This window comes from Cygnus olor, chromosome Z (assembly GCF_009769625.2).
Source record: "Cygnus olor isolate bCygOlo1 chromosome Z, bCygOlo1.pri.v2, whole genome shotgun sequence".
NCBI lineage: Eukaryota > Metazoa > Chordata > Aves > Anseriformes > Anatidae > Cygnus > Cygnus olor.
Window position 1 is genome coordinate 19014612 of NC_049198.1, and position 22118 is coordinate 19036729.

Below are 22118 nucleotides of genomic sequence, written 5' to 3' on the forward strand. Positions count from 1 at the left end.
GAGGGGGCGTGGCTTTAATGGAGGGGGCGTGGTTTAGAGGAGGGGCGTGACAGGAGGGGGCGTGGCTGGAAGGAGGGGGCGAGCCGCGATGGAGGGGGCGTGGCATGAAGGAGGGGGCGTGGCATGACGGAGGGGCGTGTCTCTCCGCGTCGCGCGCCGGGGATTCCCCCCGCCGCCCCGCGCGCGGAACCTTCGGGATCGTTCCCGTGACGTCACGGCAGGGGGGGCTCTCTCCCGGCGGCGGGGCGGGGCGGGGATGGGCGGGGCCTTCGCTCCCCCCCCCTCACCGGCGGGACGCCCCGCCCCTCCCCTCTCCTCTCCCCCCCCTCCCCTCCCGAGCGCGGCGGGCTCTCGCGAGATTGGCCCGCGCGGCGCTGTCGCGGCTCGGAGCGGCGCCATTTTGGGAGCGAGGCGAGCGGTGTGTGTGTGTGTGTGTGTGTGAGTGAGTGAGTGAGTGAGTGAGGGTGCGCGCGTGTGTGTGAGTGTGTGCGCGTGCACGTGTGTGTGTGTGTGCGCCTGTGGTGGCGGCCGGGCCCCCGCGGCCCAGGGGCGGAGGGCAGGGGGGATCCGGAGGAGGAGGAGGATGAGGAGGAGGAGGCGGCGGCGCGGCGGGGCCGGGGCGGCGCCGCTGTGAGGGGGGAGCCCCGCGGGGGGCAGGCCCCGGCCGCGCGGGGGGCAGCGGGAGCCGCCCCCGGGCCCCGCCGCCGCCGCCTCACGGCCTCCGAAGGCGCCGCGGGGGGAGTCGCGGAGTGGGTTTGTTTCGGCTCCTTCACCCCCAGTAAAAGCCAGCGGTGCCGGTTTCTGTCCGGGTATTTTTCGCTCCTGGCAGAGCGGAGGGAACGCGTGCTGCCCGTGGAAGGGCAGGAGAGCGCTGGCACCGCGGCGCTGCCCCCGCTGAACGAGCCCGCTGCTTGCCCGGGGATGCGAGCGCAGGTCTCGCCAGCCCTCAGTGTCAGGGTTCCCTTGGCTGGCTGCATGCGTGCTCGTTTCCTAACGCTCAGCTTCACCGCTCTGTCTAACGCCGGTTCGCGTCTCAGAAGCGCTGATGGCTCTGGTTCTTTTTCCCCTAGGCAATCTGGACCACAGAGGGAGCCCGGGTTATTTGGAGCCTTTTGCTGGTAGCGAGGAAGAACGGTGGAAGTCGACCTGCTGCAGTTGCTTCCTTTGAGAGCAGAGAAATACCGGACGCTGCTCGGGATTATTTGTCCAAGTGCTTTCTCCTGCAAAGGTTTCTGAAGCAATCAGTAGGCATCTGGGAAAGTGAATTGGAAATTTGAAGTCGTGAGCTTTCTAGAAGTGCACAGCACCTCACCCTCGGACGCTTTTGTCCGCATGGCATGGATACGCAGCTGAATTTGTCAAGTTTGGAATGCTTCGGCTGTCAAATAAAGTGCTTTTAGGTTTTTAGTTACCTTTTTTCTTCCAAGCAACACTCTGTCTGAGTCACAGGCGTAACTGGTTTCGTGGACTGGCTCCAGGTTAAATGTAGCCTGAGTCACTGTGTAGACATTACTGAAAAGTTTCATGGCATATATTTTTACCCTTATTTTATTTTTTAGGTTTTCTGACATAGCCTTTTGTCATTTTACATTGAGACATATTTTCTAAATGAAGAGTCTAACAGAAATTTGTTTATCATTTTTTCTTTTATATTTTATTTAATATTTTTGTTGGAAAATGTTGTTGCCAATAAGCAATATGGCGGTATCCAGATAGCTGTTGTTTACAAATGCCTCTGCTACCTGAAGCTAGGAAATGTTCCTCAGCTCAGATGTGAAATTCGGATTTTCAGCTTTACAGTTGGTGGCATAAACAGTGTATTTATTTCACCTGGAGCTGATGATTTCTATAGTGATATGTACATGGAATAGACAAGAGAAGAATCTTTCAGAGAAAAAACGAGCCTTTTAAGTCAGAGACTTGGAAAATTTTGGAAATAGCCTTGCAGAATCTGTAAGCAAGAAGGATGGGTAGCTGATTCGTGTGAGGTCAAATCTATGTCAAACAGCTACGAATGTAGTATCAACAAGAACTTGGGATATTATCTCAAGGAAGACAAACTGGAAAAATACAAATCACGCAGTGCTAACACCTTGTGCGGTCCTCTTGGATTAGGTAAGTATTGTAGAGTTCATAAGTCAATTTACACCAGAACATTTTGTCAGTAGACTGTTTAAATCAGTAGCATCTATTGCCTGGAGGATGTAGGTTTTTTTTTTAACATTGAAATGAGCTTGCAGAACCTAACTTTTTTGTTAGATTAAAAACAACAATTTGTTGTTTTTAATAATAAATGGAATATCTGCAAGGATTTGAAGAATGCATGCAATTCTACAAAGAGCAATTTCTAAGCAGGAGTGTGGTTTTTCTGGGAGACTTAAAAAAAAAAAAACAACAACCCTTCCTCCCTCCCCTCCCCCCAAAACAAACAAACAAACAAACAAACAAAAAACCCAACATATTTGTAGACTGAATCCATACGTAACTTACCCCTTGTGTTAATGTTGTAAACTCAACAATGAGCTGTTATGCTTCTTGAACAAGACTGCTAGATGGCTTGTCTTTCCATTTTTGTTAGGCATGTTTGCAGCATGAGGGTACTGAGAGTGTAGCTTTGCTCTTTTTTTTTCTTTCCACTGTTCTTTGTCATGTATGGAAGTCAGTTATTTATTACCAAAAGTTAATTTACTGTCTGTGCAAACTGGTGTTTTAATGCATCGATATTTTAAAGTTGTGTTCAGAGTAATTACCTGTTCTGTAGTGGGAATGAGACTGGTTTGAAACTATACTGTAATAATAAATGTGCTAGGGAAGGGTTCAAAACCAAAATGTATTGGCTAGCTAACCAATTTTACATGTCATTTTTGGATGTACTGCTGCCCTCTTCCCTTGTAGTAGGTAGATGTTTCTCCATATAGATAAAGTTTAAATCTGGAAATTAATATATGTTTACAATATTTTCTTTGCAGGTGTGCTTTCAGCTGAATTGCTACTGCCTCAAAGGAAATTAAGATGGACAGAACAACTTAATTCAAAAGTCAGTGGTAATTTTACTAAATACAATCCTCTCCCGTCCCTTGGGTTACTCATAAAGCTTTAAATAATTAAAGCATTATTGGGTAGACTATAAACAGAGTGTCTGGTAAGGGGGATACATTTACCATAGCCACCACCTTTTCAAAATTTTTTCAAAGCTTCTGCAATACCGAAATGTTAGTAACACGGAGCTGATAAGGAAAATTGGCCTCTATAACAGCATTACCAAGATATTTGGGAAGAAGCCTGGTAAAAAGTAATTTTAAGCATGGGAAACTGTATCTCAGAATTGCTACAGTGGATTTTTCCCCTGTAACTTTCTATTGAAAGTTACAAGTGAAAGACTGTCATCTAAATAGATATTTTTACATGACTTCTCAGGATCATTGAAATAGTTCTACTCTGTGAGTTGTCAGTTATCTAAATGTTGATCTAGCTTCAGTATTTTGCTGTCTGTGAATGGCCTTGCTGTTTTGTTATTTTAACTTCTATTTCAGTTTTGCTGTTACAAAAACATGGAAACTGTAGATGATGAATAGGAGTCTTTCTGTGATCTCCTGTGGCTGTGGCTTGGGGCTTTTCTGCTTAGTGTGGCTGAGGATTGACTGAATGAACTGAACCACATCTAAAGGAACCAGAGCAACACAGAAGAGTTATCTTCATTCTTTTAGTTGGAGTAGTCTGTGTTTTGCTTGAAAACCATTTGGTGAATGGAAAGAATTCATGCATAAGTGGCCATTTCATTAGATTTTGTCTATTACGTGCCCACAAATGTAATAATACAAGTACTTTTTCATAAATAATAGAAAAAGTGATGCCTATGTTATTTTTCAAGCTGTTTACTTTCAGTGATATGAGAAACTTACCTCTTGATGGGGAGCTCTCACTGAAATTGAGGAGCTGCATCCCACCACCTACTCTTGGAATCACATTTTTATCTCTACTCCCTCTTCTGGATGTTTTAAAAAGTTTTCCTTTCAGCTTTATTAAATTATCTCTTTCTTTACATCTTTCTGGCTGCTGGTAGGTTTTTTTTTTTTTCCTTTTCAAAATGTTTGCACTTGGTAAGTGCAGTTGTGTGTCTGATTTGCATGCATATGTATTTGATGTAGATTTGTGTGTGTGCTTTATGGCTATGCCCTTGTATCCTGAGCAGAATTGATAGTTGGGTGAGGCGCATGGAGAATAAAATGCCTAGCGTGTTGGTTCACATGTATACCTTCTTTGGGCTTTTATTTGTATAGTGCTGACAGTCTGGTAAGTGGTTTGCAGACAAGTATGAAGATAAGGTCCTTGCCCCAGAGAGCTTATACGTTAAGCCTAGATGTAAACATAGCTTTTGTACTGGAATAACTGTCAGCAGCATGGCTCTTCCATGGTTACATTTCTTCTGGTGGAATCCTAAAATGGGTAGTTTGTGTTGAGAAATTGTTGTGAATGGAGTAGGTTGCTCTATGTGGGGGAAAAAAAAAACAACAAAAAAAACACTCTAATGGAAGCTTTTAAGTGTAAGCAGAGTTGAAACTTGCAGCAACGCTGAAGTGGAATTAAATATGTTAAATAGTATAGGGAAATTGTGCGGATAGTTAGCTTTCTTAGTACTTCACAAGGTAATGTACTTTAGGTTCCTTTTTTCCTCCCTTCTAGTGAGTTTCTTCTGTTTAAAATGCATGGATGACGCGGTTTGACAGTGATACTTCATCGAGGACTTCTGGGGAAGTTGCTCAAATTTCTTTCAGTACTAGGAGTAAAATTTATCCTACAAGGAGAACTATATGCAGAACTGATTAAAGACGAACTTGAATGAGACTTGGCACACTTTCTGTTTTGGTTTTGTAACTGTGTTTTCGAGCAGTAGCATTACACACTGAAGACAATGCTGTATGTCGTGCTACCAACTCTTCCCTGATCATTTCTTTTTTTTTTTTTTCTTGAGGTAAGCATACTCTGTGAAAGAGCTGAAATATATAGATTTTTTTTTCTGCTTTATATGCTAGGGTTATTTCAAAACTGCCATCTTTTATAACTGCTTTTTCTTCAGATTGGTCATGAAGACTCCAAAGTGCGAAAATGTTCCCAGTGATTTTGTTATAATGTATTCTGAACTGAAAGGCAGTGTTACTGCACTGACACTTCAGCTTTTGGACTCTGAACCTTGCAGAGGGCAAGAAGGTCAATGTCTATCTAGAGTTCCACTAAATGGTACTGCAAGTGTAGGATTTTGAGCAGAAGGAACCTTGTAGTTTACCTTCAGATAAGCAGGTAGTCTATGCTACAAAATAATTTTTTTTTTTGTTTTTAGATTTAGGTTTTGGTACAGTCTGAGAAGGAAAAGCCTTTTTTTTTTTTTTCATTAAAAGTAGGGATTGAAACATTCTAACCTTTCTTATGAACTTTGTCTCTTTCTAAAATATCTCCTAAAAGAAGTTTTGAATCCTGGGACACTAATACTTTATTCACGGGAGTGGCCTAAGCCCTGTTACTCGTAAATCATATCTATGTAGAGAAAGAAGACAATACAGAGCAGTAGTTGGGATTTTTAGAACTTCTACTAGTTGTTGTCTACTAACATTCTAGGTCCTTGTGCTAAACAAGAGCAGTAAGCACTCTTCACTTGAGTCATTCTCACATAAGGAACTTGGGCCCTAAGTTGACAGGAAGATGTGTTTTTCTTGTTTTGTTTGTTTTTGCTAAGTCACTGTAATGTTAGGTCTTAGGGGACTGTATTTTTTCTAGAGAATGTGTTAGCTTAGATGATGAAAAAAATTGACTGATATGGTTTGACACCATACAATTTTAATACCTTGGTGTGTCTTAAGACTTCTGGAGGTGTTTAAGTCTGACAGAGGATTTCATCCTATTCCCAGCACAGGAAACCTTGCTTACTCTGTTTTCTCTGTGTCAGTACATCTGTATGGAGAGAAAATAAGGGAAAATAAATAATCTTTTGTTCAAATAGTTGTGCTTTTGCAGCAATTTGTGATCAGTAGAAATATTTCAATTTTCAAAAACTGTAAAGCTTTATTATATTTTGAATATTCTTTTATTAATGTACAGATTTTGGATAGCAAAATAAGTTGAAATTAGCTTGTTTCTCATTGTTCATACTAAATAAATGACAGTGTAAGAAACTTCTCTGATAAGCTGCCTCTGAAAGGGGAATAAAAATTGAGATGTATAGGGTTTAAGCAAAAGTACTGGTTAAAGCTTCCACATGTCTTGAAATTAACACTATTTTGACAGGGGATAACAGGGAAGGATATGTTATCACCGGAAACTTTCTGTTTAAAAGAAAATGTGGTTTTGTAGCAGAAGGAAGAAGTTTTGACTTACTTTGTCTGCTTAATTAAGAAAAATCCTGAATAATTCAGTTTACGAAGAATAGAGGCTGTGTAAGTCAGGTGGTTAGGACTGTGTAGTTATGTGGTTAGGATATGTAGTATCCTTGCCTGATTGAGAGAACAATTGTGTAGTTGTTCTATGGCTAATGTATCAGGCACATGAAATGTTTGAAGCTGGCCTGAGATGGGAGAACTGTAGGGTCAATTTATTCTGTAGTTTGGTTATTTCAGAGTTGCTCTGCCTTGTCTTCTGCTTCTCCAGAAAGCTCTTTGACCTTGGCTTTCTCTTTTTGTTGTCATGAAATGCAGTAAGTTGATGCTTGACATCTCTGCTAGTAGGAACGTTGTTTTAATTCTATCATAGAAAATAGTGTGCTTCCCTCTTCTTTCTTCCTGTCGATGATCAGTCTCTTCTAAGATGTCATGTAGACTTTCTTATTGGTCCCCTATGAAACTCATATACACTTGGTTTTGCCTTCTTGACTTAGTAAGAAGGATTTGATATACTTGCTGTAGGTTATTACCAAGGAAGCAAAGCAGCAGCAGTAGCGACAAACTTGAGGCAGTGAATAATATATAACTATTTTTTTACATTGTCATAATAATACTATAGTACACTTTACTGCTGGTGGCTTACAACCTTCTTTTACCCCATTTATAAATATATTAAAATTACTGTGACAAGATGAGGGTGGATTATCAAAGAAGTTTATAGCAGAGGGGTGGAGTTAATGTTCCCACACATGGTTTGTGGTGTGCTGTACTTAAGGTAATAATAATCTGTGAGGCAGTAGGTAAAAGATCACAGGGTATGTGCTACTTAGATACGTGTACATGTTAATTTTAAATTTTTCTGAGAACTATATATGTGTATATACATACACATACTTTTAACATTTATTCTGTTTGTGGATTTCTCTATGCAAATCAGCAGACTGAAATTCTAAACTGCTCTTCAGGGAGCATCAAGAAACTTGAACTTGTTTCTTCCTTTGTAATCTAACTTTGAGAATTCATAGCTGAATTTTTTGTTGTTGTTGTTACTGACTTTATTATTCTGCTCATAAGCTTCAAGCATTTTTACCTATTTGAGTTTATAATTTCATTTTGTTATAATCTTCTAGCAATCTCTGCAATATGCTGTGTCACAGAAACTGTTTTATGTAAAGTAATTTAGGCTATCCTTGGAGCATGAGAAGTAGAGAAGCTGAGAATGCCTAACTTTTCTCCTTGTATCTAGTTTCTGGTGAGATGGTTTCATCTGTCAGTTTTTTTCCTAATTTTTATCATTAATGTAAAAATTTGTTTTCCTATAAAATTTTAGATGACTCTATTTAAGTAGGCTGTATTTAATACGATAAATCCTTGATGGTTAACAGCATACAATCTTTCGGTAAATCAAATTTTTAGATTCTGGGGTTTGAGCTATTTTGCTATCGTTCTGAACAGCTTTTTTTCTTACTGTAGTGATGCCACTGGTTTTATCTGTCTCTTCCTGCTAGGACATGATGAAAAAGCAAAGCTGTTTTTATTCATTCTGGTAGTTGAGACAACTAGTGTTGCTGTGGGCTCAAATGTTTCGTATACTGACTGGAGAGACCTCCCTCAAGCTGGACCTCTTCAGCACCAGTGGGACTGTCTTTCCTCTGCCTGCTAAGTACTGGTTAGACAAGTTAAACAACATGCTCTTATGGGGCATGGGTGGGGACAGTCTCTGATCTCACGTCATTGTCATCTTTAAGTTCTGCTGTGCTTTTTTCTCCGCCCTCAGTGGAGGAGGATTGGGTTAGGAAACACTTTAACAAGATTCACTGAAGTGCTTGGGGCCTGACCAGGAGCGCCCACAAGTGCTGAGGGAGCAAGGCCCTTCAGTGATCATCTTTGAAAAGTCATGGTGATCATGAGAGGTTCTAGAAGAGATCGAATGTTAATTTCTCTCATCAGAAAGAGGATCCAGGGAGCCAGTACTATTTAACATCATTAATGACATGGGTGATGAGGCAGAGTTTATCCTCAGCAAATTTGCAGATGATATAAAACTGGGAGGAGTGGCTGTTACACTAGCTGTTTGGACAAGCTGGAGAATTGGAGAGAGAGAGGATCCTTGTGAAGTTCAGCAAAGGGAAAATGCAAAGTGCTGCATGTGGGGAGGAGTAACCATGCATGCTGGTACATGCTGGGGATTTGATAAGCAGTTTTGTAGAGAAGGATGTGGGGACACTGGTGGGCAGCAAGCTGACCATTAGCCATCAGTGGGTCCTTGCAACAGCAAAGGCCAACAGCGTGCAGGGCTGTTTTAGGAGGAGCGCTGGCAGCAAGTCAAGGGAGGTGATCGTTTCCCTCGACACTGCGCTCGCTGGTGAGGCCACACATGGAGCACTGTGTCCAGTTTTCGGCTCCCTGGTACAAGAAAGACATGCACTTACTGGAGGGAATCTAGCAAAGTGCCACAAGGATGAGGAAGGGACTGCAGCGTCTTTCGTATGGGGAGATGCTGACAGAGCTGGGACAGTTCAGCCTGGAGGAGAGAGGCTCAGGGGGATCTTATCCATGTGCGTCACAACTGATGGGAGTGAATGAAGAAAGGGGAGCCAGGTTCATCTCAGCTGTGCCATGACAGAAAGAGAGGCAAAAAGGACAAGTAAAAGACATGAAATTCAGTTTGAACAGAAGAAAAAACTTTGAGGATGGTCAGACACTGGAACAGGTTGTACAGAGAGGTGGTGTAGACCCAGTCTATGGATATATTGAAAACCTAACTGGACGTGGTTCTGTTTTTGATGACGTGTGTAAACTGAAGTTGCAGGATAAAACATTTTGATATTCTAAGGAAGTACAACTCGATCATTCTTTCAGAACTCTGAATGATGTTTTATCTTTTCCAGAAGATACTTCCCAGATTCACAACTAGTAAGCCATCAAACTCTCGTTCTTCCATGTAAAATTTGTGAGGATGCCAACAAGGAGGAGGACTTATCTTTGTTAATGCTATTGAAAAGGCTGGAGGCTGCTGAGACAGGCGTTAAGACAGCATACCGTCAAAACGTTGTTACATGATAGCAATGTTTCATTACAGGACGATGTTTGAAATTCGTAACTGTGTCTGATAAACCAAAGAGTTGCTTTTCATTGCTAGAACACCTCTAGTGCGTAAGGTTTGCGGACCTTGGAAAACAAAAGGTAGTATTACATGTTTTAAAGCTTTCTTCCGGTGAGTCACAAAACTGTTACAGTTTAATGCATTTAAAATGAGATACTATGTAGTTTGTCTTGTTCTCTTATGAGCTACTTAAACCATTAAAAAAATGAAAATAGCTTCAAAACCTAGTAGCAGTAAAGTGAGTAGATACTATGTTATTTTCTACTGTCTTTTCAGGATTTTGTAGTTTAAAAATCATGCTTATTTTTTCTGTTTTGGCCTGTTCAACAAAAGATAGAAGCATGGTATCTTTGTAAATTGAAGCAATCGAAGAATGCTTCGATTACAGCTGCTTCCCCTGCTATTTGCGCCAGCAGTGTCCCAGAGGATCATTTCTCCCTGACTCCTCACCCCTCACTGTTTGCAGGCTCCCACGTCCACATACGCAGCCAGTACTGATTGCCTGAGAGGAGTTTTCATGGGAGTCACTTTTCCAATGCCTGAGCTGTATTACACACTTCAGAGATGCCATTTGGCTGTTTGGGATGTGTTGTAAGTAGACAAACAGGGAGGAAATATTTCTGTTGCTAGAAAGAGCTGATGAATGGAAGTGAAGCTTGAAGAAATTCTGGATAAAAGATCACCTTCAGAGTGGGAGTGATCACTTTAATTTTTATCTAACTATAACCATTAATTTTCTCCACACTTCAGTTTCCTTTGTTTTCCTGATATTTTTAATGCCAGACTGGAGGTGATTGTAAAGAAAATAACTCTCTCAACTGTATTAACAGGTGCAGTGCTATATGTTTTTGTATGGGTTTCTAATACATGAAGGAAGTCAGACTAGATTGTAAATTGTGGAATCAAATACTAGAGTATTTGTTTTGGAGACTTGTATTTTTACTTTAAAGTTTTGTTACTTTTAATTGTTTTTAGCCTTTACTAGGTCTGATTGCATGCCTTACCCTTTTGTTCCATGGCTTTTGTTAGCAAAACTGCTTCCTGGTTTATCTCTGCAGCTAAGTCATCTGTAAATTCACCTGATTATGCCTGTAGTGACTCTACAGTTACTTTGTAATGAGTCAGCTATGTGTCTGCACTGTATTCCCATTTTTGACCTGCAGTGCAGAGATGGGAGCTGGACTAACAGATGCTTGCCAGGGCTGAGCACCATGCTTAGCCTATAGCATTCTTATGCTTCACAGTTAGAAGCAACTGCCACATATTGCCAGTCTGCCTGCACATTTAGTGAAATCCTTCAGGAGTGAAGGAGGGCAAAATCAACGTAGTTCTCGTGGCAGGAGTCTCTAATTTAGGACAAATGGTTTGAGAATGAGTGAGCATCCTATGTTTTTTTTTCCACTTCCTGATAAGCCCAGGGGGGCGGGGGGGACATATGTATTTTTTTTTTAAACTGCAAGAAACTATGCAAATTTTATTAGAATATGAGGGTTGATATTAAACCTGAGATATATTCCATAGGACTGTTTTGGGTAGTTTGTTCATCCGGATCTCCTTGGTCTGTGTATTTTCATCTAATCACAGAATATCCTGAGTTGGAAAGGGCCCACAAGGATCATGAGTCCAGCTCATGGCCCGCACAGGACCACCCAAAAATCAGACCAGATGTCTGAGAGCGTTGTTCAAACACTTCTTGAACTCCAGCAGCTCAGGAGTGTGACCGCTGCCCTGGGGAGCCCGTCCCACTGCCCGACCACCCTCTGGGTGCAGAACCTTTCCCTAACACCCAGCCTGACCCTCCCCTGTCCCAGCTCCATGCCGTTCCCTTGGGTCCTGTAACTGTCCCCAGGGAGACCTTTTGTGTCCCTGTTTTATGTGCTGACTGCCTGGAGGTTTTTAGCTAACAAGCATTGCAGACAAAAGTTAGAAGTTAGATGTTTTGGCTATTGCATAGTTTTTGCCATTAACCATAAATTAAAGGTTGTATATAATGTGAAAATTGTAATATAGAATGAAACTTGAAGAACTTTGTATATTAATCTGAAAGTTCACGAATACAGGCTGTCTTTTCCTTTTGTACCATGATGAATTATGTTTTATTGCAGGAAAAAAAAGCAGATTCTTTTCATACATTGGTCCCACTGTGGTTTTCACATTTAGAAAGTTTGTTTTCTAAACACTGTTGATTCAAAGTAGAATTTTCAGAGGGGAAAGAGGAAAAATCTTTCTGGGGGATCTGTAGTCTCATGTGGTTACCACCTGAGGAGGAAAAATCTGGCTTAATTATTACAGTGTTATATTTGTGTACACACATAGTGTAATTAAACAGTTTAACATACACCAGTTTCTGACATCTAAGCATAATGGGAACTGGCAGGTCCAAATATTTGTCTGAAGTCTTAAAGATGTTCCAGAATCTTGTTCTTCTGACCTTCAGAACTCTTTTTCCACCCTAAATCTATCATGAACTGGTATCTTCTTGTATTCTCATGGTGTTTGGGATTAAAACGCCTTTTTTTTTTTTTTCTCAGTGGAATTTACTCTTCAGATGTTTATGACCAGGGTTATGACCAGATTTAGGTCCTCATTTTGTGAGGCAAAGCAAGTCAAGAAGTCTTCTTAGAGACTTGTCCATGAATACTGAAGTCATTTGTACTCAGTAAAGTTTTGAATTTCTGTGATGGTATTCCAAATGTGGTCTTACTTGCATTTTGTTCTGTGATGACTTAAAAAAGAAAAAAATGATAGTGCAGAGAAGGCTGACTATACTGTTTAAGACTTGATTCTTCCATTTAATGCAGTAAGCAGAAACTAATCTAATGATATCTCTTTTAGTTCCATCTTTTGATTTTTTCTAGTACAGAATTTTGGGAGTTGACTTGATGATTTTCTTAGACTTTTCACAGAAGTCTTGACTTCTGGTTCGTGCAGCTGCTTTAAGCTTTCCTTTTCTCAATCTGCAACTTATTTTTCTAAAATAGAGGCAATATACGAAGCTTTCCCGGATACTCTTGAGATAGGACAAATCAGTTTGTATGAAAAATGAGTTTTTCCAGCTCCTTTAAAAATGGAGTAAAATAGGTTGTCACAAAGGACCCTATCAACTCAACTGTAAAAAAACAAACCAAACCGAAAACAAACAGCAACAACAACAAACCCACTACAACTTTTTTTGAGTATTTGTTGATTGTACTTGATGCAGTCTTCTCATTTCATCTGCTAACGTGGCTCAAAGTGGGTGACTGTGTTAGCTTTACGACAAATCTCTTCACTGTATTCACTGTACCTTCTTTGGAACTAGCTGCTCATTATTGCTTTGAATTCACTGCCTTATCTTTGGTGATCAGACTTCAAAAAAAAAAAAACACAATAGAATTAAATTTGATGTAATTAAATACTGGAATAATTGTTGCATGTTACCTAAAACAGACTTTTCCCAGATGGATCCACAAGAGGCAAAACAGAAGAACTTTTTTTTTTCTGCAATCTGTTCTGCTGTCCACATACACAGCAAAACAAATCTTGCGAAGACTTGCATCTAAATTTATGGGCTGACAAAGGAAGGCTTTTTTTCTGAAGTCACTATGCACTACTTGAATCAGACATCAAAAGTGTTGCTGACACAAGTCTGAATGAATGTTGTGAGCAGTCTGATTAAAGAAACTTAAATGCATTTGAATAGTAAGAGTATGAGGACAGCAGTATGTCAGTGTCTTTTTCTAGCCTTTTTAGAACTGCGCAGCTCTGTATCAATGATAGACAACACAAGCAAAGTTAGCATTTATGATACTTCTATTAATGGCAGGTATGTTTTGAGTTTGTGCTATGACAGAACGATGAATTCATCATTGTGATAAATTTTGGGCCTAATCGTCTGTTACCAAGAGAGCTTCTGAAGGCAGTGGAATCGCTGCGTTTAGATCCATGGAGCTTACCTCAATACACTTACTTCTGATAGCTGTTTTAATGTTGAGTACAAAGCTGTTTTATCAGTGTTAATGAACAGGGGTTGATCTGTTGCGTCATGTGTACGTGATAAGAGAAGGCTTGCTAGCAGACAAATGAGTTCTTCATGGTCTGTTGGTGTAATTAAAGCAGGTTCTTGTTAATGCTTGTATGAGTGCCTACTGTTTATTTTCATTCTTTTCAGTTTCTTAATGTGAATTTTCAGTTGAAACTGGGACAGTCATGTATTTCTGAAAGGCAGAAGTATCATTCTAAAATGAGTTGATTATATGTGCTACCTATTTGCCTTAGAGGCTGTTCAGCCTCTGCAGAGGCAGATCTTGTTGGATGTTAAGCTGGATGGATATATCAAGTGACTTTCTAAATAGATGTCTTCAGTATTTTTATTAATATTTGCAATAATGAAATAAAGCATATGGCTATTAAATTTGAAGGTAGTACAAACTGAATAGAGGCTCCAATTGCTTTGGAAGATACAGAACGGAGAAATGGCTCTGAACACTGGATAGCTTAAGAAGTAATGGGCTTGAATAGAAGGGGAAAAAAAACACCTTAGGACAAATCTTACAGAAACTCTGACCTTTCAAAAATAATCCAAGAGCAGCTCAATACTGGGACGTGTTGCAGAAGAAAGTAGTAGTCTTGGTTGTTGGTGCAACTTGGTTTGAAAGCGGTCAAAAATCAAACTCATGTTCAGCAATCAAACAGAGCGTAAATGGTTTAAGAGTACCAGTCCTGCCTGCCAACAGAGTAGTCTTCCGTTCTCCCTTTGTGATCTGTTTTCAGTTTAACAAAAGTGTATTCCTGAGAATGAAGAGTATTGTAGAACTGTTGTGTATTTGCCAGATCATCAAAACAGAGCTCATGCTTGTAATGATTTTTTTTTTTGGTATTAAAATACATTCTAGGACAAGTTTGTTGGCAACATTAGAAAGGTAGCAACTGTTAGAATTTGATGAAATGTGGTTAAACATGGGGATTGACAACTTGAAGCTGGGTAGGCTGTGCACCCTACAATGTGGCTTAAAAGAAAATATATTAATATCTATCCTTTCCTGATCTGCTGTTTGTTTGCCAATTTAGTTATGGATAGGGTATTTGTGCCTGTTGGAAAATTGTGACTAAACTTGTTTCTCTATCATTTTGCTGTACTCTGGGAGAAAGGGATTGGCTCATCTGACTTAGTGGCACTAACAAAAACCTATTTAGAGCTTTAACTGAGAACATTGGTAAGATTTGAATCTGCTTCCAGAACAATTTTTGTGGGAAGAAACAGCTTTGCCCACAGTTTTCCAATACTACCCTTGTGGTTTAAAAATATTTTCTAGTCCTGGGGTAGTTGGTGAACACCAAGTCTCAACTCAGCCTGTGTGATTGATGAGCAAAAGATAAAAGCTGGGAATGCTAGTGAGTTAAAGCACAAACTCTCTTCATGGCAGTTGGGTAAATAGTAATGTTTATCTTATCCTCGACTAGTTTTCTAAAAACAGTAAAAATAATTTATTAAGAAATCACATTGTTAGTGCCTTTGTCCCATTCCTAATGTCTGGTTCACCAATAACTTGGTAATACTTCATGGATCCTTTCATATGTTCTTATGTGGTTTGTACTGAATCTGTCTGGTTTTTAGACTGTAAGTGCTTTGGTCTGAAGATTATTTCATTGTTGTGTTGATCTTCCAGTACTGACACCTCTTTGCTCCTTTCTAAAGATTTCATGATTCTCCATCCTGGAGTGGGGAACTGTATCTGAGAGAAGGAGGGGAATCTTTTTTTTTTTTTTTTCCTTCTTAGTCAGTTCACATTTAACTTGCTGTTACTTAATTTAACATCTCTTGCTGGCTCATATGGTAAAACTTATAGCCTTTTCTGTTTCTCTATCAATACTGAACATGATTAATCAGCAAAAGTTCCTAACAGGAACTTGGTTCCTGTTTAAAAAAAAAAAAAAAAAAAAAAAAGAGAAGCTGTTTTTGTTATGGTTCTGTGACTCTAGAACTTCCTTTGTTATATTCCAGGCTGTCATAATTGGATTCTTTAGATTTTTTTTTCTGGAATTTCTGTTGAGGTTAATTTAGAAAAGCATGTTAGATGATGTCAGCACACTAACTTACAACAGGTTATTTGGGTGACACGTACTTCTAAACTCGTCTTTATGGAATTCCAGCTGATTAGGTGCATCTTACCTCATAATTTAACTCTGGTATCATAGGTACCTACAAAACCTTTTGTGTGAACTCCTAGCATAAAAAAGAAGCAGCAACTCAATTAAGTGGTGCAGATTAACACTTAGAAATCTGCTAAACTTCTTTTTAGTTGTTGGAATGTTCTCTTCTTTCACTGGAAGTTTGCGATAGCCCAATTCAGGCCAGAATGCGACAATAATTATTAGTTATGAAGTTCAGATTCCACAGCTCTTACTAAAACTTACTCAAATTACAGCATTTTTAGATTAAAGAAACCCACATCTATGCACACTGACTAACAAATCTTCACTCTCTTGTTCAGAGACATGGAATACTTGTTTTTGCTTCCCTATGACATGCACTTGGATGTTTATTTTTTTTGCCAGCTGAATTTCTAATAATGCATATTATCATGCTTAAAATATATTTGAATCACTGACAGTTTTGCAGTATCTAGCTGCAGAGCATGATTCACATAACCTTATAGTCCATGCAGTGTTTCATCCATTTCTTTCCTTTTAGTGCGCTAGTTCAACTTTAAGTAATATAGCTTGTATTATCTTGCATTCTCTTGCTTCCTGAGAGATGTTTGCCTGCTTGTGAGGAGAACAAGGGGCAGAAAAAGTACTCTTGGGCTTTTCCTTAAGCCATTACCTTCTCTTGCCCATTTTCAAACTAGAAAATTTTACTGGATTTTGGCAGTATTCTGGATACTTTGGCTCTGTTTACATTCAATCTGGAGAAAATTAAGGATTCTTGCTGGCTCTAACTATCTAGTCTTTTCATGAGGAACCCTAATATGGCCTCTGAGGTTAACTTTGAGGGGCTAATTTGAAAAATCAGCTTCTAGGAAGCTAATGAAATGGTTCCTGCAGTCAATTCTGGACAGTAACAGAAAATATTTCAATGCAGTAATTTTGACGTTTCTGATCAGACCTTACACAAGATGTTTCATCCCATCTGTAAAAGGAAACGGTGGAATGAATGTTACAGTTTTATTTTCATGATCCTTGGGAAATACTTGATTAGTGTGACACTTCTGTAATAAAAGAACAAATGTGATGCCGTAATGAGATAAGGCTAGTTAGATTTCAAACCATATCTGTTTGAGAAGACAGTACCAGAAAACAGAAGGGAAGTAATGATGAAAACACCACAAGTGTAATACTTTTGTAAGTTAAACATCTGAAAAGTACTCATTTCTCATTTTTCCAATTGCAGGGACTTGCCATGAGGTGCTGAAGCCTTGTTTCATTGATTCGGAGAGACTGGACCTAAATGGCGCAGCATGACTTTGCTCCAGCCTGGCTTAATTTTCCTACTCCGCCATCGTCAACAAAGGTACGTTCTTTGCTGTTCTTCTGATCAGTCAGTTTCATTATTAGAGAAGTCTAAATGTCATAACCTCAATCACAGTAAAAATACACATATGTTTTTGAATGTGGGAAGGGTGATAATAAGATACCTACCACGTCTTGGTCATGATGTAAATAGTTGAACCTTGATTCTCAAGCTCCTATCTTCAGCAGGGGTTTCTGCTTTAACAACTGAGTTGAAGGAAGGAAGAACCTGGACACGCTGTCATAGCTGTTGTTGGATTAAAACTTCCTTCATAGGTAGTTTAAAATAAGAAACTGAGACTGAGGTGTGTGCTTGAGGGTGTTCTTGCTTCTGATTTTGTTTTGTGTCTTATACGTTTTAGAGAATGCTTTTTCTTACTGCATCATCCAAGTGATTAAAAAAAAGTGCTTTTGAAATAGACTTTCTGAAATGTCTCCTTGGTTGGTGGTGGTAATGTGTGGTGCTTTCAAATAGTTGTGCATCCTCACTGTGGTTGTTCAACCGAGACTGCGATTACTCAGTTTATGAAACGGAATAGTTTGCTTAAGAACAAGAAATAGCACAGAATCATAGAATCATTAGGGTTGGAAAAGACCTTCAAGATCATCTGGTCCAACCACCCCCCTACCACCAATGTCACCCACTAAACCATGGCCCTAAGCACCGCGTCCAAACTTCCCGTAAACATGCCCAGGGACAGTTACTCTACCGCCTCCCTGGGCAACCCGTTCCAATGCCTGACTGCTCTTGCTGAGAAGAAATGTCTCCTAATTTCCAACCTAAACCTTTCCCCTGGTGCAACTTGAGGCCATTCCCTCTAGTCCTGTCACTAGTTATCTGCAAGAAGAGGCAGAACCCCAGCTCCCCACGCCTTCCTTTCAGGGAGTTGTAGAGAGCAATAAGGTCTCCCCTGAGCCTCCTCTTCTCCAGACTAAACAACCCCAGTTCCCTCAGCCACTCCAGGACTTGTGTTCCAGGCCCTTCACCAGCTTCGTAGCCCTTCTCTGGAAACACTCCAGGGCCTCGATGTCCTTCTTGTAGTGAGGGGCCCAAAGCTGAACACAGTACTCGAGGTGAGGCCTCACCAGAGCTGAGTACAGGGGGACGATCACCTCCCTGGTGCTGCTGGCTACACTATTCCTGATACAAGCCAGGATGCTGTTGTCCTTCTTGGCCACCTGGGCACACTGCCGACTCATGTTCAGGCGAGCATCAATCAGCACCCCTAGATCCCTTTCCTCTGCACAGCTTTCCAGCCACTCTGCCCCAAGCCTGTAGCGCTGCATGGGGTTGTTGTGATCAAAGTGCAGGACCCGGCACTTAGCCATGTTGAACCTCATCCTATTGGCCTCTATGCCCATCGACCCAACCTGTCCAGGTCCCTCTGCAGGGCCTCCGTACCCTCCGGCAGGTCGACACTTCCCCTCAACTTGGTGTCATCTGCAGACTTAATGAGGGTGCACTCAATTCCCTCATCCATATCATCAATAAAGATATTAAAGAGGATGAGCCCCAGCACTGACCCCTGGGGAATACTACTGGTGACAGTTGAACCCATTGTGATTTCTAGGGTTTCTTGAATATGGCTATCTTATAAATGTTTCTTTTTCTGTCATATCCTCTTATTCTTTCTTAATGTATGTGAATGTAGAAGTAGAGGCAGCACTGGATATATCAGTTCATATCATCTGTTTAATTTCCCAATTTATCTGTTTACCTTCTTTGTTCTAATATTTTTGAATGCAATGTCCTTATCTACAACTATGAGAGTGACGTTGCTTTCATGTACTTAAACTTCTTGCTGTCTTTCATGTCCATGGAAAATATTTAGCCTTTATAAAATTTGGAAGGAGGCTTGTACGATTATTCAATGCACAGTCAGCATGAGTAGTCTACATTGTTTTACTTTTGTATCTACACACAGATGCACGCATGCTTTTTTTTATTGAGGTCATTCAACGTCCTGATTCATCTTATGACCTTTTTATCTTTCTTTTATGCTGAACTAGCTAGCTTCTTTGTTTAGGATAGTCTATCAGCAACTGTCAGTTGCTGTTAAGAGACAGCCTTATCTGATTCCAGACAGTTCCTGAGATCTGTTTGATTTTATTATGCTTGATTTCTGAAATACTCAATTTTTTGTGACCTGCTCTTTCCAATTTAATGTTTTCAACAGGAATAGTAATCGGAGTTTAGTTTAATATAGTGTCACAATTACAAAACAGTTTTGCTCCACATATTCCAAGAATCTGCTGGAAGAGATTTACCTGCATACTTAAAATGTCAATACAGCAGGATAAAAGTAAGTTCCAGCAGTATTCAAATGTATTTGAGGTGTGTGTTGTTTTTTGTCACCTCCTTCCTGAATAGTAGGAAGTTTCATTGCAAGCATCTGTTGTGGATTCTGTTCTCTTCCATGAGTTTTTGCCTGAAGGAGTTTAGATAAGCTTTCTTTTATCTCTTTCCAAAAACTTTGTAGCTATTACAGTCCTTGTGCTTCATTGTCTGTATTGCAGCTTATTTGCTTCCATTACCTCTTCCTTCAGTTATGAGCGCTTTGTGATACACGGCCCATTTGGATATTAAACACTTGAACAGTCTTTTTGGCCCTACTGACATATGATAGTTCTTAACTTACATCATAAGGCTTGTTCTGTCATTCCTCTACAAGAAAGATCTCAAATATTGTGGCCCCCTGCCTAGCCTTCCCTCCTCCCACAGCAGTTTCTAGAATAAGTGTTTGTTTCTGCTTCACGTTACCTGAATGAGGCAGTTGAAGAGAAGAACAGATAAAAGGGATGGATATGAAGAGGAAGGATAGGATGAAGAAGGGAAGGAGTCTCATGCAGAATGAAGCTGGGATAAGGCTGTGTTATGAACAGCATTTAGAACTGAAAAGGAGAAACTGAACTTGTTTCACTGCGAAAGCACTTTGAGGAACTGTATCTTCAGGATTTTGATTTCCTGTCCATGCTGGATAGCTGAGGCTTTCCCTGACACAGGTAAAGGATAGCATTAGAAAAACATGATGGAACAGGAATGAGCTTGCTTAATGTGACTGACTAGATGATATCTTGATTGAAATCCACCTCATCTGTTGCTGCTGATTTCCATTTAAGAATAAGCTTTTATATCATCTCCCTGTCATTTACATAGCAAAGTCCACTTAGCTGGGTAGCCACTGCTGAGCAGCCTTATTTCAGGTCTGGAATTAATATATTTGCATCAGTGCAGTACTGTAATTGGGCAAATGTGAAGCCATCGTGGGTTATGGACAAACGATTTCTGAAAGGATTTCTGTAAAATGTATATGGAGCAATTGCAGACAGACTGGTAAAGTCAATAGTTTTTGCAAGGTTACTGTCACTTCATGTTAAGCAATAAGGGTTCTTATACTTCAGAAATCTGTTTTGGTTTGTTTCTTGGCTGGCTGAATAAGGTTAGATAACTTCTCAACTTCTAGAAATTGCCAATAGATTTCCTGTTGATTACAAAGCTTACTGTCATCTTTGCCATGAGAGGCTTGATAGACTGATACCTCCATCATGTGGAGAAAAGACAAACTGCATGATCTTTGGAAATGACTTAGTAACTTTAGATATATCAAGCACAACTTACATTTTGTGAAAGTGTGATTGTTCTTCAAAGTTACTCAAAAAATGAATCTCCAAAGGCAATATTAGAAGGTTGTCATATGTATATGAACACACAAAGCTGTCTTCTAAAATTACACCTATAATCAGCAAATCTGAAGCTTTCTTAAATATTTGGTGGCTTAATCAAAGCTTGTTTGTAAGGAATTGATATTGAGGTTCCTTATAATAATATCTCAAATATTTAAATCTCAAATCTTTTGGCAGTTTCTTATAGCTTTCTGTTTTTTCCGTCCTCTCCAAGTTCTCAAGGAAATAGATCTCTTCCCAGGTCTCAAATTGAGAGGGAAATCCCTTTTCGTTTGACTTCTGTACAATTTGATAGTATGTGCTTTTTATTTTAAACATCTCTTGCTTACTCAAATTACACAAAAGCAGTGAATTTTGAACAGCACCTTGAGCACTGCTGAAGGCATTATCATGATTGTTGTTAAGATTGTCGTAAGAACCTAGGGATTGTTTTTTGTGTGCTTGTCTATTGATAGGGTTGGTGGTGGAAGACTGATTGTCTTCAACGTATTTTCCAAAGTAGTTAAGTCTCTTACTGTGACTTACCTTTTCTTTTTGTACTCACTCTGATTAGAATCAAATATTAATATAGCTTGTTAAGATGTTAATGGATAATAACCATTGAAATTAAACTTGTGGCTTTCATTTTCAGGCATGCATCATTCGTGCTTACATTAGAATGATGTTTTCAAGGTTTGAAAAATTAATAATTAAAGTTGCATACCATCTCTAGATGGTGCATTAACTTGGGAAAATTTGTGGGTTAATAGCAACAAACACAACAAATAAGTACATGTGAAGTATCTACCTAAATACATGTGAAGTATCTACCTGAATACATATCAAAGCCAAAAAGCGTTCTGACTGATAAACTGGCCGGAATCAAACCCCAAATTGAAGAGCTGTAGTTGCTATTAATCTAAATTTTGCAGTGTCAGTGTTAATGGTACTTGGTTCTGGGCTGTGCAGATTTCAAACCTTGCAATAGATTATCATCTGAGCCTCACCTTTGAGATGGTCAGGTCTCTAAAACTAAGTTTCACGTGGCATTTAGCATATGACAAATTTAGGGTATTTTTGGTTAAAGATAAAATCTATAGAGTTTGGGAAATTGCTTATCATGGTGAGAACCTCTTGCCTTTTTTATAGCCTTGCAGATTATGCTTGGCCTTGTTTTTTATTTTGCCTCTCCTCCTCATGTCCTTTTATCTCTTCAGCTCCAGCCTTCCATACAATCTCTTCTAAGGTGATACTCAATCTAGCCTTAGTTCCTTAGGCTCCAGGTTAAAAGTTGTGGTGTTTGCCTTCCAGCCTTCTAAACTATGATTTATTGTCCTTTCTTACCATTTTTATATTTTTCCTGTGCTGCAACACATACCACGTCTTCATCTTGCTGCCAAAACAAATAAAAACTTGGCTTTTTTTGCCCTGTTTCACAAGCATGGTCCTCAGCATTGTTTCAGTGTCCTTGGAGTGGAATATAGAGC

At 39.8% G+C, this 22118-nt stretch overlaps 1 protein-coding gene across 12 annotated transcripts in view; it reads left to right on the forward strand.

The window, feature by feature from the left end:
• The first annotated feature begins 291 nt into the window (after positions 1-291).
• GPBP1 (GC-rich promoter binding protein 1) overlaps positions 292-22118 on the forward strand; it is a 33972-nt gene continuing 12145 nt past the window's right edge. Inside the window, exons 1-6 of one of the 12 annotated variants that reach the window (XM_040539878.1) lie at positions 292-418; positions 1071-2115; positions 2970-3037; positions 9263-9557; positions 9894-10068; positions 16850-16969. In XM_040539878.1, the coding sequence (XP_040395812.1) occupies positions 16907-16969 (63 nt within the window). In that variant the 5' untranslated portion in view covers positions 292-418; positions 1071-2115; positions 2970-3037; ... (1 more) ...; positions 9894-10068; positions 16850-16906. Of the gene's footprint in view, positions 419-660; positions 934-1070; positions 2116-2969; positions 3045-5279; positions 5299-9262; positions 10069-16843; positions 16970-22118 lie in introns of those variants that run through there. The other 11 variants (XM_040539880.1, XM_040539879.1, XM_040539882.1 and 8 more) reach the window with 11 other exon arrangements.